This window comes from Saxophila tyrrhenica, assembly GCF_035928015.1.
Source record: "Saxophila tyrrhenica strain CCFEE 5935 chromosome Unknown scaffold_3, whole genome shotgun sequence".
NCBI classification, from domain to species: domain Eukaryota; kingdom Fungi; phylum Ascomycota; class Dothideomycetes; order Mycosphaerellales; family Extremaceae; genus Saxophila; species Saxophila tyrrhenica.
The window spans coordinates 203,172-217,921 of record NW_027041735.1 but is presented as its reverse complement, the minus strand read 5'-3'; the positions used below and the strand labels follow the sequence as shown (position 1 = coordinate 217,921).

Genomic DNA, 14,750 nt, shown 5'->3' with positions numbered 1-14,750 from the left:
ACAAGGGCATGGCGCAGCGTACTATACCTCAAGTTGCTATTGGAGACTTGGAAGGGCATGCACTTTGAACAGGTCAGTAGCAAGACAAAAGGGCTTGCGGGGGGTATCGTGTTGGGAAATGTCACAATTACAGATCCATCATGTTCGAGCGTGACTCCAGGCAGCGCAACGCCTACGTTGTTGCCCATGCCACGGGCTCTTAGCGGAGTCCAGTCGCAATCGGATCCCGGAGCGACGCCAGTACAGCTGCACCGCAAGCCTTAAGAGAAGGCAAGCTCGTTATCACACTCGCTTGTTCCGCTGACCGTTTGTTCTCGTCCACAAGAACACCTTTCGCTCCGAGAGCTCAGCCGCCGTCTCCAAAGCGCAGGACGTCAGTACCGTCTTCTGCCGCTGCGTAAGGCTTGCCGCAGGTCGAAACGAGCAGCGTCAGCATGCCCGTGACACTCCACGATGGAAGCACCGCTGGCAAAGCAGCAGCAACTCTAATCCCATGCTAAATGCTTCCCGCCATTTGGACCACCAAGTTGCACCCAGAAGTCGAGATCCTCAAAGAGCAGCCCTGACCAAATCCGAGGACCGTCGACCACTGTTCTGACATCAAGCCTGTGTTTCTGCTCTTCTCCAGGAAGCCTGCTCTTCTCCAAGCGCACCGGCCAGCGATTTGATATCTGCCGTCTCGAAATCCGAGCGAAGCAGGTTTGCTTCATCGAAGGTCTCGCTGTCCACTCCACCTGGCAATCACCTCGCCCCGAAAACTGCTCCGAGCCGCTGCGATAGCGCTGGCGTACCGGTGTTCTCACGGATGGCCGCTGGTGATGGCTCGTACTCTAGGTTGCAGCTCGAGGACACTGGGCTCCGCGTTTTGAGTCGCCGGTGAGATGGCCATTGGGACCACATTGTCGCTGTGATGGATGCGGGATGTCTTCTGCTGGAGTGAGTGTCGGCTGGAGTGAGTGAGTGAGTGAGTGAGTGAGTGCAACTTCCGGCGCCCAAGCGTAGAGCTGCTGCATCCCATGGGTGTTTGACGCTCGGTTTCCTGGGTCGCGGTGGCAGAATGGCCAGGTGGCAGCTCGCCGCGGGAACTGCTGCGGTAACGCTGGCGTCCGCTGGTGATCGCTCGTAGTCCGAACCGCAGCTCTTCTACCCTGGACTCCGCATTTAGGTCGCAGACGAGACGACCATCACGACCAGCTTACCAATGCAGTACTTCTTCGGCTGAAGCAAGTGAGCGCAACTTCTGGGCGCAGGCGCGAAGAGGCTGCATTTCGTGCCCGCTTGCCGGTCGGTACTTTTGGTGGATTTGGTTTTTTTTCTGCAGCGTACGGCAGGTCCAACTGCAAAGCGCTCATGAAGATGTCCATCCTCGCGCAAGTCAGAATACCTCCTCTGTCTCCCGCCAGCTCTAATGAAACGGCGTCCAGTGTCAGGCGATGCCAGGAACATACTCCTGCAGCATACTTGCTCCCGGCGCTCACCTCCGCTGGCGTGATTTGCTTTCGCTTGGACTGTGCGCACCTGTCAGCGTTGCCTTGTTCATGTTCTTGGGTTGGATCGATTAGGCTTACCATTCAGATTGTTCGGCTGCCGCATTGCCCTCTCGTCGCTATTTGGCCTTCTCGCGTTGGAGCGTATCAGCAACAGCTCTGTGCGCGAGTGGCGGCAGGATGCGCAGCGGCGGAGGAGAACTCGGCTCAAAGCTATGGGCTGCTTGCTGCAGAGCTCGGCGCATAGCTGTTGGCTGCTTGCTGCAAAGCTCCTCCGTTCGATCTAATGCTGCGCGAATCAGGCTCATGAGAATGTCCAGCAGCTTCGCCGAACACAGGTGATCACTTGTGATTTGAAAGCACGAGGTCCCATCGTCAAGAAGCCTCCAGGAAAAGCACTTACCCTCGCCGCTTACCTTCTCCCTCGGTCGAATTATTTCGATCCGACTTTGCGCAACAAATCGTCGTCCGGTACCTGTAGTTCTGATGAGGCCGGACTTACCTCACCACCCAGACACTGGAGCCGACTGTTCTGCACCATCGTCACTGCGGGTAGCGAGACCTGCCAAGCGCGGCGGCCGCGCGGTGCTGAGAGTGGTGGCTGCTTCGTGCATCTTGACCTTGTTGATCTTGCCGCTGAGGTTGCTCGGCCGATATCCGTACAGAAGCTGGGGTTGTTTTCTTCGTTGTCCAGCTAAAGTTGTTCGCATGCCGTCTTCGTGTTCCAGACGATGTGGGACAGCCGACGTCTTTTACCGCGCTTTCATCTCGCCGTGGAGGAGGCCCGAAGCCGGTCATGTATCTGCACGATTCGAGCTTGACGATGTTTGCAGGTTGCCGCCCATTGGTTGTCCGCAACGCCAGCTCATGCACATCCGCGGCCCAGAGCATGGGAGAGTTTCGATCCCAGGCCGATCGGCGCAGCTAAGGCGAAGAGAGAGTTTAGTCTGACGAAAGGCGTGCCTGGTCTCTCCACTCCCGCTGCTGGCCCGAGCCTCGTGAAACTCAATTATCACCACTCTCCTCGGAGTATCGTCATACCTGCACAGCAATTGGTTGGATGTGCACGACTTGGCGGACGAAGTTTCAGCAGTGCGCTGTTCCTGCACGCCGAGAAAGCTTTACCTTGCAAATGACATCGGCGGCCACTCACAACAACACCTCCCTTTGCGATCCCAATCTTGTCCGCCCAGCTGCCCGCGGAGATCGATGCCAAGTCATGAGTCTGGAGCGTTCCAAGGTTCACCGGCATGCAGAGCCCAGCATTGCTGAAGGGCAAATCATCCACCTCCACCCACCAGCGCTGCAGCGGTGCATCTGCCCCGTGGAAGAGACAGCAGCCCAGCCAGCCAGCACCCATGGCAACGCCCGCGGCTTCTCGACCCAGACTTTTTGTGGCTAATGCCCCTCCCCGTGGACGGTGTTTCGCTGCCAAGTGTGGCGAGGCCGTCTGCTACATCGACGATGTATCACAGAAAACAAAGCATACCAGGTTCAGGCTATGGAGCGTTTGGTTGGGGGTGGACGCCCGTTTGAAATGCTAGCCTCTGCTTGGTCGTTGGCCGGCAAGGTAGGATTGGATGTGGCGTTAGGTGTTGAACAGCACCAACAGTCGGTCGCGATACGTCATGCCCTCCTCGGACATCAGCTGCAAACCTTTATACCACGTCCTGAGTGGGCCGTGACGCTCCAGGAACGAAACTCTCCCGGGGCCTCACGGCAGACGCCGCACAGATGAAGCAATGCCCTGCTTTGGGTTCGCAATCTCTGCGATTGCGGCCTCTATAAGATCCATTCCCCTGCGTATTTTGATCTTGGACCTGTATTCTCACACTCGCACCGCCACAGGAAAAACACATTCACTTCTACAACAATCACTACCACCCACCACAAACAAACAACCATCAACATGTACGCCCAGTACCTCGCTCTCCTCGGCCTCGGCGCCGTCGCCCTTGCGCAAGAAGACTCGTCCTCCGGTTTCAATGGCGTCGTCCTTACCTCCCGCGAGACCTCCCTCAACGTCGACGTCAGCACCTCCTACGTGCCCGTCACCACCGCCGTCCGCAACACGGACACCGACACCCTCGTCGAGACCAACCGCCAGACCATCGCCGAGACGACCGACTTCGGCACCTCGGCTACCAACACCATCGTCCAGGTCGCAACCACCAGCGACGTGAACCTCGCCTCCGGCTACGCCTACACCACCGGCGCCAACGGCCAGACCATCGCCACCTACACTGGAACCGACCGCAACGCTCCTCAGACGACTGACTTCTCGTCCGCCGGCGCCGTGTCGTCTGCGGCGGCCGCCAGCAGTGTCGCCGTCGCCAACGGCAACAACCCTGGCAGCAACAATGGCGGCGCGTCTTCGTCCAGCGAAGGTGCCGGTGCGATGGTGACTGCTGCGCCTTACGCCGGTGCCGCCGCGTTGGCCGGTATTGCTGCTTTCCTCGCGTAAGCACTTGGAGATGTTGCGGGAATGAGATCGATGCTTGCTTTGAAAGCCATCAACGAAAAATCTTCAGCAAGGAGCGGGATCTGATTCAAGGTCAGAGGACTGGTGTACTTGTGTAGATAGATGAGGAGAGGATATTAATACCACGTCAAGCGTTACCGGGAACCATCCTGCATCCTCACTGCCACTCACACCTCCACACTTCCCGTATACTCGTAGTTCGGCTTCCATCTTCCCATCTGTAATCTCTCACTTCAGCAGGAACAAGAATACCTTACGTTCCTCCACGACGTTTCATTAGATAGAAGGTGATGATCATCACGTCCTCCTTCTCAGCTCATGCAATATCTACACAGCACACCAAAACCGTCCTGGTAGCTGCTGCTCTCCTCAACTCACCTCATCAACCCATCCGTTTCACCGCCCGGTCGTCTCGTTGCCGGCATTCCGAGCGCTAGGTGCTGGCTCGCTCGCATACAGTAGATGCAGAAGAACTTTGCGTGTGCGTGGGCACAGGATTTGACCACATACAAGACTTAGTTCCCGACGGGATCGTGACGGGGTGTCGAAAGATGTCTGGCTTGCCTAGCAGTTCAAGAGGTGAGGTCGTCGAGACCCGCCGGTGCTGTCTCCGATGCTCTTCTAGTCTATTGCGGTACATAAGAGATGCATGCGGCGGAGGAAGGACCGGGGTGGCTGATGGGTTGCTGCGCCCGTGTGATGGGATTTCATAAGGACTGTTTGCGCAGACAGCCTCGTTATGGGGATAGAAATTGGCTGGCACTTATGTCCCGAGAGAGCTGCGATTGCTTGGAAAACAGAAGATTGAATGTGGCGATCTCGCTCAACAGTGGTATGAAACCACCAGCTTGCTTGCTATGCTTAACTGACACACTCACGGCCTGCAGAAGACAACGCCTAGTCCACCCTCGTCTAGCACGGTCTTGCAGGCTAGAACTAAGTGGCGGGCTGAGAGAGGAGAGCATCTCCATCCATCACCTGCCTGCCTGCCTCCTTCGGCGCCGTACTCTGGACTATCCGTCTCCTCGCACGGCCCGATGCTTGAAGTAGCCGTTCGACGGCGGTGTGGACGGAAGCCGGGGTGGGTACGTCGATGGTAGGCAGGAAACCTTAATTTTTGCCATTCTCGAGCGTGGTCTGGGAGAGAACAATACGAGATGGCTGTGATGCGAGATAGCCGTAGTAGCGGTTGCTTGCGCCGCACTGCTAGCTCCAGCACGAAACTCTCGCTCCTTGGAGAGATGATGAGGGTCCAAGGATGAAAGTTGTCGCCTTCAATGTCGTGGAGCAGTAGAGCGGCAATGGTGCTGCGGACGAGGGGCTGACCATGAAGGAGGCTGCAGTCGCCTTGCCTTTTGCTGACTGGTGCATGAGCTCCCCGTCCAAGTTACTGCGATGGTCGCGCCGTAGCCCATGAAGGCACTGCCCACGAACGGCCGGAACTTTCTGGATAATGTGACAGCTCGCACTCATGGTCCCTGGCTTCTGAAAGTCGTGATGGGCCGGTCACATGGAATGAGAGCACTTGCCAGCCGCCGAACTGTGGTTTGGGCGACGAAAAGCCGGCGACCTGGCAGACAGCGTTTCGTGCAGGTTTCCCGCATTGCCGCCTTCGATAGGTTTTGCTCGTATGACGTCCACCGGTTGAGGTTCTGGTGCGGTTGTTCGAGCTTCGGACTCAGGCTTCGGAAATGTGCATCGAGGAGGATTCTTAGTGCTAGCATGCTGAATGGGTCTCAGCGGCTTGCTGACGACGGCCGACTTCTTCCTCCATCACCGCCTATATCGTCGCTTGAAACTCCAGTCTCTCGTATTATTACCATTGCCCAGAGACTAGATCAGCTCATCCTCCTCGTCATGCGGAGTGTAGTCAAGCTGCGATGAGCCACGAAGCATGTGATCGTTGCAGTCCTCCTTCATCTGCAGCATGGAGTAGCTCCAGTGCGACTGCAGCCGATTTCAATGCAGAAAGGTCTTGGCCCAGCTGTGTATGCTGCAACTAATCGCTACCTTTCGTCCCCTCATCGCAGCATAACTCATCGAAGCGACTCTCCCTTTGTTCACGTTGCGACCATGCCCATTTGCTTTCAAAACCCGCGTCCGGCTGAAGCGGATTTCTGGCTTCAAACCACCGGAATTGAAGAGTAAGCTAATGCGAACGAGCGAGCAAGCATGTGATCGGCGCATGTGATCGATACCGTGGTTGAGTGTCCGAAAGCGGAAGCAGCGAGCATCATCCTGTATGCAACATGCAATAACTCCGCTCCTGGAGGAGCCAATGATGTGCCGGCAAGCGAAGCTCATGGAAGCACTTCCTCCTCATCTGCAGCATACACTGTTTCGCTTGAGGCGAGGGCCGGCGGTATGTCGATCCCACGACGATGGTTCTACTGGTCGGTAAAAGCATTCGCGGAGAGCGTGACGGCTTCCCGCGACGCAGTCGCAAAGCTAGAAAGCGTCCGACGGTGTTCTGCAGCAGCCTCGCCCAGCACCGCCGACCAGCAGCATGACCCAGCGACGCCGGTCCAGCGATATTGCACTCACGGCCAGGACCAGCAATCCGATACCTACCCTCGTCCAATATCATCCAGCAGAACCGTTCGCTATGAGCCATCCGGGATCGACGAAGCAGAAAATCGCTTCTCTTTCAGCCCCATTTCTGGCAAGCAGGCGGTAAACCCACTCTCTTTACTCCAATGCCAGGAAGACTCTCTCCTGCTTCCCGCCAACTCCCTCGCACACGTATGAGGTAGTTCCATCCTCCCTTCGCCAGCAACAACTCTGATCGGCCAGAGCCGTGCTGTCACTCAACTTTCTCGCCACGCTGTCTGCTCCAGACTCGTCTCGTCTACTCCTGGCTCCTAGAGTCCTGCTTGGTCGTCCGTTGCCAGGATGCCAGGCAGCTTCCAGATTCCGAATCATGGGCGTCAGGATAGGCGTCGTAGTGCGATTGTCCCGTATGCATACCGTCTGAGTCCAGGGCTTTTCGGTTCGTCTGCTGCATGTCGCGGCGGGGATGTGTTTGCCGAGGTTTGTCTCATGCAATGAACTCTATGCCGCTTAGCTGGGTTGGACTGGCACAGCCTGGATGACCTACGAAATTGCCATACTGCAGGCATGAGTTGGCTTGCAAGCCGCTTGCTGATACTCGACACGGCTCTGGCAGTGGCCTCGCCGTAGTGCTGTAGCGAGGAGCTCTCTGGGCTAGTGCTGGCGTGCTCTGGCCCCGAGACGGGACTCCCACGCTCAACAGCAAGCCGAGGCGGGTAACGAGAGTTCTGCGACAATAGTGTGAAGAGGGAAGACAGTGCCGAAATCTCATGCCTCTCTCCTTGGCTTCTAGATTCACCTCGCCGGTGGTTCGCGGCGAGCGATCAGTGGCGGCGGCAGCGGCTGGGATAGCTAAGCAACCCCCGGTCGTTTTGATCTTGATCGATAATATTGACCCGAGGAATCGCAGGAGGAGTCTGAGAGACGAAAGAAAGGTAAAGGCACCGTAAATTGGGAGGACTTGTCAAGACTTACCACATTGACCTACTCTCGGGCATCGGCATGTTGTTGCAGAAAAGAGTGCAGTTCGAAAGGAAGTCGGTGAGTCTCGAACCGTCTTCCAGCATACCTTGATCCTATCCTCGTGCAAGACATCCGGGCTTCACCCAATTGATCTCATCATATACGCCCTGACATGTGCGCCTCGCTTGTTCCCAGCGCTTGCTTTTGTTCCCATACTCCCATACCCAGATCGTCCCATCGTACATCATGTGCAATACCCATCCGATGTACTTCGCCAGACACCGCCCGCTGTATATCCGCAAAACCTCAAATCCGCCCCTATTCGCGAAACCAAACGCTTATCCGATCATCTTCCGTCTTCTTCCCAGCTCCCCCGACTCACAGGCCGTCGGCTCCCGTACGTGCTGAAGTCCAGCGTCCCCTCCTCCACCGGACTAACGCCCGCGCTGTGCGCGTCCGCGAAAGGATCTCGTAGCGCATCATCATCATCATCCGCGTCGAAATCCCTACCCCTTCCGTTGTCTTCGCCTTCATAACTCCTCCCATCGTGACTCCCGCCATCATCTTCCCCGCCTCCAAAATCTCCACTCGCATATCCCCTTCCATAACCCCGCTCTTGTCCCTGCACGTGGCTATAAGCATGCGCAGGCGCGAACCCATCCACCACCCCATCACCCACACCCCCATGCTCATCCCCATCCTCCGGATCATCGAACGGACTCCGCTCCACCACAAACCCCGTCCCCATCCCTCCGCTTACTTGCCCGCCCGAATACCGCGGAGCCACTCCACCTCCCCCTTCTCCAGGTGCTGTAGATGTGGAATACCGATAAGGCGGCGGCGGATCCCACACGGTCGTGCCCCCCTCGCTGACACGCGCATACTCCCCGCTGACCTCCTGTCGTGTCGAACTCGCGCCGGAAGCGGACCAGGTGTCGAGGCCGGTGAAGTAGGAGGGGTTGGTTGTGGAGGGGGCTTGCGCCATTGCGGGTTGTTGTGGGGGTGGATAAGTTGTATGTGCGGATGAGGGGTGGAGGTGGCGGAATGAGCGGCGGAGACTTCGTCTCGAATGGCGGGATTTGGAGGATATTACCGCTGCTGGGGCTGCTGAAGTGGGCGCAGCGCTGCGCGGCTCGGATGGGGAGGGGCTGGGTGAGACGGAAGGGGGCGGGAAGTCTTGTCGTCGTTTTCGCCGTCGGAGAACCCAGTAGCCTAGCCCTCCTAATGCCAGAAGCACGCTTACCGGCACGATCACTGCTGCAGCTAACCCGGCGGTGGAGAGGCTGTGTTCCGCATTTTGCTTCGCGGAGACAGGGAGGACAGTCCCTTGCTGCGGTGGAGCGGAAGCGGCGTTCTTCTCGCTCTCTGTCGCCTCAGTACTTGTCCGCGTAGCGAAGCCAGAGTGTGGAGGACCATGAAGATGCGCCGTCGTGTTAGTCAGCGGCAAGACGGTACTCCATGTCCCCGTCCCAGCATCGGAGCTGCTTATACTGCTACTGCTGCTAGGGTATGTACTGCTGGTGCTGTGCGAGTATATCGGGAACAGGGAGGAGGAAGTCGAGGAGGCGGCGGGATATGAATATGAGGTGTAGGGCCATTCGGAGGAGGAGAGAGAGGAGGAGGAGGGGAGCCAGGGGTTGCGGTGGTGGGGGCGCTGCCAGGGGGGGTTGGGGGGCATTTTGGCGGGACTGCGCCGAGGGGGCGGTGTTGGTTGGGGGTCAATGGGGTGTTGGTGGTGGCCTTAAAGGGTGGTTTGATCTTCCCCACAGACGCTCGGGTAAAGTCGATGATGCGGGAGGCCTATTTTTGGCTCTCGTCTCTTCTCTTCTTTGCCTCTTTTGTTGAACAGCAACTTCGATATATCGATATCTCAATCAACCGGAACGAGTATGTTGAAGGTGTTGTTGTTGATCGAAAGGACAGAATGAAGCGGCCCGATCAACTCCACCAGCACCAGCGGTCGACGTTTCGGGCTCTGCACCCCCACGCCTTCTGGTGTCTCACGATACGAGAACGCGGCGAATAGGCCGTGTCGGGCGGCAGCAACCACTACGAGCACAGCAGACAGATACGCTGTTCTACCCGGGAGGACCGGACGGCGTCAATCCGGGTCAATTACTTGAGACGGCGTTGCGTGCGACTGCTACAGTATGAAAACGACCATTCGTGTTCCGTTTGAATGTGGACCGCCAACAACATGTTCCTGGCCGCGGCGTAGGACTACGACAACCTGGAAACTTCTCCTGAGTCTGAAGGAGGGCGTTGCGGCGGGATGATTGTTTATGGCAATGCCAGACTGGACGGCGGAACTATGACGTTTTTTTCTCTGCCACTTCGACAACAGCCATTTGCCAGCGTGGACTTGCATCCCACGAAGGGAGAGATGTGCGTGGAGGACGCAGAACGGGTGAGTTCAGGGGCTGCGTCTACCCAACGAATGAAGGATTTTCAGGTATAGTTGTCGGCTCGTAAGTAAGAATTCTTGTTCTCTCATCTCACTACATTGCAACTCTTCTTTCACCTTTCCATATCAGCTCGTTCATATGATACAGCTCTACGCCCTCTTATTGTCTCGTTTCCAGTCTAAAATGATCATTTGAACGGCGGGAGCTGCAACATTCTTGGTCCGGAGCAACAGACTGGCAGAGGTGAAGTTGCCTACGCCGCAGCCGATTTGAGATGGTTCAGTTCAGGGCGTTGCTGAAGGCGGCTGAAGGCGGATATGAGCGACTATGGAGCGGTGGTAGGAGATGCAGAGGACGTTGAATCGAATGTGCCGTTGATTACGATGGCAGGCCGGCTGAGAGCGTGGCGAAACTAACAAGTGTATACAGCAGAACAAGCTTCGCGCGCTGTTGCTTCATCCACCTTCTCGGCGAGGCCATCTTTCAACACAACCTCTTGCAATGCTACATTGCGATGCTACACCAAGCCCGCCAACCACCACCACCTCCAATGCTCTCTCCCTACAACAACCAAATCCTCTCCTTCCCCCTCGCATCCTTCTCCCCAATTCGATTTAACCGCCCATACCACCACCGCAACCCCAAACTCGTCACCACCACACACGCACTACACGCCGCACACACCGCATTCCCCGTCGTATACCCCGTCTCCTTCTCCCGATCCAGCCAAATCCACTGACTGACCAGACTCCCCACCCCGGCGAACGAATTATTCACTGCCGTCGCGATGAACATCGTCGCAATACTTGGCACGTTACACGTCACCCACGCGCTCAAAGGGTTGGCCGAGGGGAAGGCGCCCGCGGCGCAGAGGAACAGCATGCCGTAGCGGACCGCGTAGGCGTCCGCGGGGGCGCAGGCTTGGACCAGCCAGCCGATGAAGCCGACGAAGCTGCTGCAGGCGACGTGGAGGCCGCGGGCGTTGTGGCGGTCGGCGGAGTAGGCGAGGGAGAGGCAGACGAGGTAGCCGAAGATCCAAGGGGGGACGGTCCTGAACGGCATGTCAGTAAGGAGGTGTGTGGTGGTGGGGAGGTTGCAAGAGGGTATGTTTCGCTTAATCATCTCCGTTTGAGGTGGAGGAGAGGGGAGGAAGACTTACATCAAGTTCGCTCGCAGGGAGTCGTAGCCGAGCCCATTCACAATCGTCGGAGCGAAGAACGTCATACTCCCCAACGGAATCATATCGCACCTACACCACCCCAATCATCAGCCACCCATCACCACCCCACACAACCTCGCAAGAATGAAGCGCAACTCACAAATAAGCGAAAAAATGCGCCATCATCCGCGGATGAAAGCACGTGACCAACACCTCATGCCGCGACGCATGCGCCTTGGTGTACCCGCCCCCGCGCACCTTGATGCGGTCCTCGATGTACTTCTTATCGTCCTCGCTGAGCCAGCGCGCGCGGGCCGGGTAGTCCGGGACGGACCAGATGAAGAGAGGGACGCAGGCGAGGGTTATTATGCCTTCGATCAACTATTCATCCCAGAACTCAAATTAGCGGGAGTGGGATGAGGGTTTGATAGTGGAGGGGAGGGGAGGCAAGACGTACGAACAACCACCGGAACCCTTCCAGCCCGGCCGTGCCGTTGATTTGCCCGACGCCGTACGCTATGGCGCCGTTGAAGGCGCCGGCGGCCGAGGCGGAGGAGCCTACGAGGGCGATGCGGAGGGCGCGCTCTTCGACGGGGTACCACCTGGAAGCCTATCAGTAGGTGGTTGACGGAATGAGCGGGAGGGATGGGCGGACATTGTGATGAAGTAAATGATCCCGGGGTAGAAGCCGGCCTGTCATGATCACCGCAACGTTAGCAAGCCGTATCCATTGAGACCCTTTTTCACACTCTCTCTCACTCTCGAGACGAGTAGAGTAAAGTGGATCTGAAGGATAGCAAGACTGACCTCAAAAACACCAATCAAAAACCGCAACCCCACCACCTGCCCATACGTCTGAATCCCCGTGAACCCCACCGTCAACGCCCCCCACCCGAACAGCAGAAACCCCAGCCACAGCGAAGGCCGCACGTAGCGCTTCATGATCCAGTTAGAGGGCACTTCGAAGAGCGCGTACGCGACGCTGAAGAGCGAGATGGCCGTGGCGTAGCCTTTGGTGGTCGTGCCGGTGACTTGGAGGATGTCGTCGCCCGTCTCTTCGTTCATTATTCGTGCGGCGCCTGTAGGGGGAGGGGAGGAGGGTTAGCGAGTGTCTCGGACATGGTGGGCTTTGCATGGGTATGATACCAATGTTGCCACGGTCCAGGTAGTTGAGCAGGTAAATAAACGCGCACAACGGCAAAAACTTCAAATCAACCTTCCATCGCAACCGCTTCGAGCGCGCCTTATCCTCAACAAAATCCGTGTCAAGCGTGATTGTAGGCTCATCTATAAGAGCAGGGGCCGCTTTCTCGTAATCCGTAGGGGTGCTGGCTTTCTGGAGCTCAGGGTTAGCTGGGTGAAGGGAAGGGAGAAGGGGAAGGGAGGGCGGTACTTCGACGTCGCTGCCGCTGTTGCTGTTGCTGCTGCGCTCGACGTGCGCGGCGTGGTCTTTCTTCTCTTCCATCTTGATCGGTCGCCCGGATGGGTTGCTGGTGGAGTGGGGGGAGGAAGTGTCTGCTGTTTGATCCGAATGCCTCGACAACCACTCGCTCAAAAGCACATCTAGCTAGGAACAGTCCGCAGCGATAGAAGAAACGAAGCAGAAACCCGTGGACCAAGGGTACTCACGAGCTCCTCCGACCTTTTATCTACTCCGATAGTCCTAGGAGGTACTCGTTCGGGACATCAGCACGCGAGGCGCCACCGACGCTCCTCTTCCATCACCAGTCAGTATACCCGTCGGTCTTTGCCTCAAGTGCTCCACCAACTGCCGCTCTCAAGACGTTCTTCCCGAGCAGTACCCGTTGCCCGCACGTTGCCCGCGGCTTGGTGGTGGCTTGGATGCTTGGGGTGTGGATGTTGAAGTGCGGGGGAGCGAGAGGCTTGCAGGGGTGTTGGTTGGGGCGTTTGTGGGGATTTGTGGAGGATGGGGGGAGGGGAGATGCCGCCATTTGCCGGGGCTGGCTTTGTCGGGTTGGATTTTGATGGGAAGTGTTGTGAAGAGGACGAAGAGAGCCCGTGGAAATGGATTTGTCGTTGTCAAATGGCCGGCGAAAGTATCGCTACCTTCAACACCCCCAAATTCAATCCACGCCAACGAGATAGAAAGCTGACAGCTCAACTGCCCTCCCTTTCCCCCATTCCATTCCCCATCCTCATTCATGCAGTCAAGCTCCTAGCTCAACTGCCAGCTCTCAAACGCACGAAGAAACGGCTCGCGCGAGTCAGCCGTCGACGGTATTTGCTGCTTTTGCTGCTGAGCGCCGATGGATGAGGTGGAGCGGAAGATGTTCTCCAGAGTTGTTTGGACGATCGATACATGTAGACATGAATGCATGCGCTATGCGCTGTCTGGTGATGATGACAGCACGTGCGAGTTGAGCCGGGACTCCGGGGATCGTTGGCGATTGGTGATACAGTAACTGTTGGGGGAGTCAGTGATACGCCTGTCGATGATCGTAGGGCGCGTCAATGTCTCGATAAAGACCCGCTGTTGTATGTCCGACTTCTTCGGGGGGCAGAAAATCTCTGGCTCCAATTTCTACTGTTATCCCTGTTCGTGGAAGTACATCCGAGCGACGTAGCGGCGTTGAGTAAGGTAGCTCTGCCGACGACGCTGTCGACTCCGGGAGACTTGGCTAGGAATACCGGGAGCTCGAGAGTGGAGGTGGGGAGAAGTGCGTACGGCTGTACGATGCTCTCTTTTCGTTTTCTCTTAACATGATGATGCTCTAGCAACCTTTAGCAGAACTTGCAACGCTGTCAGCTCCGCGAGATTGAGCTGGAGTCTGACGGGTTTGAAACTGTAGAGCCTGCCTGCACGATGAGTATCGGGCTATCTCACCCTCCGCCTCGCCTGTAGCGAAGACGTGCTGACGATTGCTCTACGTTACTTATCTTAGGCTTGTCTGCTGGATGTGTATCCTTCAACGAATCCAGACCTCGTTCCGGCTGGGAAATAGTCCAGTATCCACCCCCCAGTAAGAAGTACCGCCAAGCTCCGAAGAGCAGCTCCGCAGCATTCACCAGAAGACATCGACTGGGTATCGACAGCCAGCGGTGATGGTGCGAGCGATGTCTGGTCGAGCCTGCCACGCCGCGGATGTCATATGAGTGATCCGCGAAGAGATTGGTGAAGAGTCCGGACGTCCTGGCGAACCTGTGTAGCGACATGGTCCGTTGCAGGCAGTTTACACCTCTAACTTGAAGGCAGATCCCATCGCTATCTCGTCCACCTCATGTTCGAAGAGATCCAGCCCGGCCCACACGGACCGGAAGCACATGCCTCAACAGCCATTATTATCACCGTGGAAGCGTCTCTCCATCCCGATCCTGATACTCTAGCCATTGTGTAGCGTTTCCTGACCCCGAGGGGTGGCCACTCCATTCCATCGAGCTTAGGAGAGGGAGTGGCGATGGTCACCATGGAAGATCGGTATAGTACCTTCTATAGTCTGCTCATACCTGCAAAGCCAGTTTATTCCTGCGGTATGTGGGAAGGGCCGAAGGGCTTGGTGGCGGCTGGTGCATGCATGCATGTAGGATGTTCTGTTCTGTTCTGTCCTGTTCCTCTTCTCTAGGGATGAGGTCTTCTCATGGGCAGGGAGCTGGCAGCGAGCGGCGGTTCTGGTGGCTGGCCGGTCTGATATGATTAGCTATCTTGCATCTGTCATGAGATCGTGAGAAGAGGTAAGCTGAGACCC

At 57.0% G+C, this 14,750-nt stretch overlaps 3 protein-coding genes across 3 annotated transcripts; 1 reads left to right on the top strand and 2 right to left on the bottom strand.

Annotated features, from left to right (window-relative positions):
• Positions 1 to 3,396: 3,396 nt before the first annotated feature.
• Positions 3,397 to 4,067, top strand: LTR77_001990 (uncharacterized protein; the record flags this gene model as incomplete). The annotated part of the gene is made up of 2 exons (XM_064799249.1): positions 3,397 to 3,947; positions 4,019 to 4,067. The coding sequence occupies 2 exons, from the start codon at positions 3,397 to 3,399 to the stop codon at positions 4,065 to 4,067; spliced, it is 600 nt and encodes a 199-aa protein (XP_064662004.1).
• A 3,761-nt stretch (positions 4,068 to 7,828) lies between these two features.
• Positions 7,829 to 8,467, bottom strand: LTR77_001989 (uncharacterized protein; the record flags this gene model as incomplete). The annotated part of the gene is made up of 2 exons (XM_064799248.1): positions 7,829 to 8,114; positions 8,139 to 8,467. The coding sequence occupies 2 exons, from the start codon at positions 8,465 to 8,467 to the stop codon at positions 7,829 to 7,831; spliced, it is 615 nt and encodes a 204-aa protein (XP_064662003.1).
• Positions 8,468 to 10,448: 1,981 nt separating this feature from the next.
• LTR77_001988 (uncharacterized protein) lies at positions 10,449 to 12,511 on the bottom strand (the record flags this gene model as incomplete). The annotated part of the gene is made up of 7 exons (XM_064799247.1): positions 10,449 to 10,938; positions 11,047 to 11,136; positions 11,207 to 11,427; positions 11,504 to 11,648; positions 11,702 to 11,739; positions 11,806 to 12,125; positions 12,193 to 12,511. 7 exons carry the CDS (start codon positions 12,509 to 12,511, stop codon positions 10,449 to 10,451), a joined length of 1,623 nt encoding a protein of 540 aa, XP_064662002.1.
• Positions 12,512 to 14,750: the final 2,239 nt, after the last annotated feature.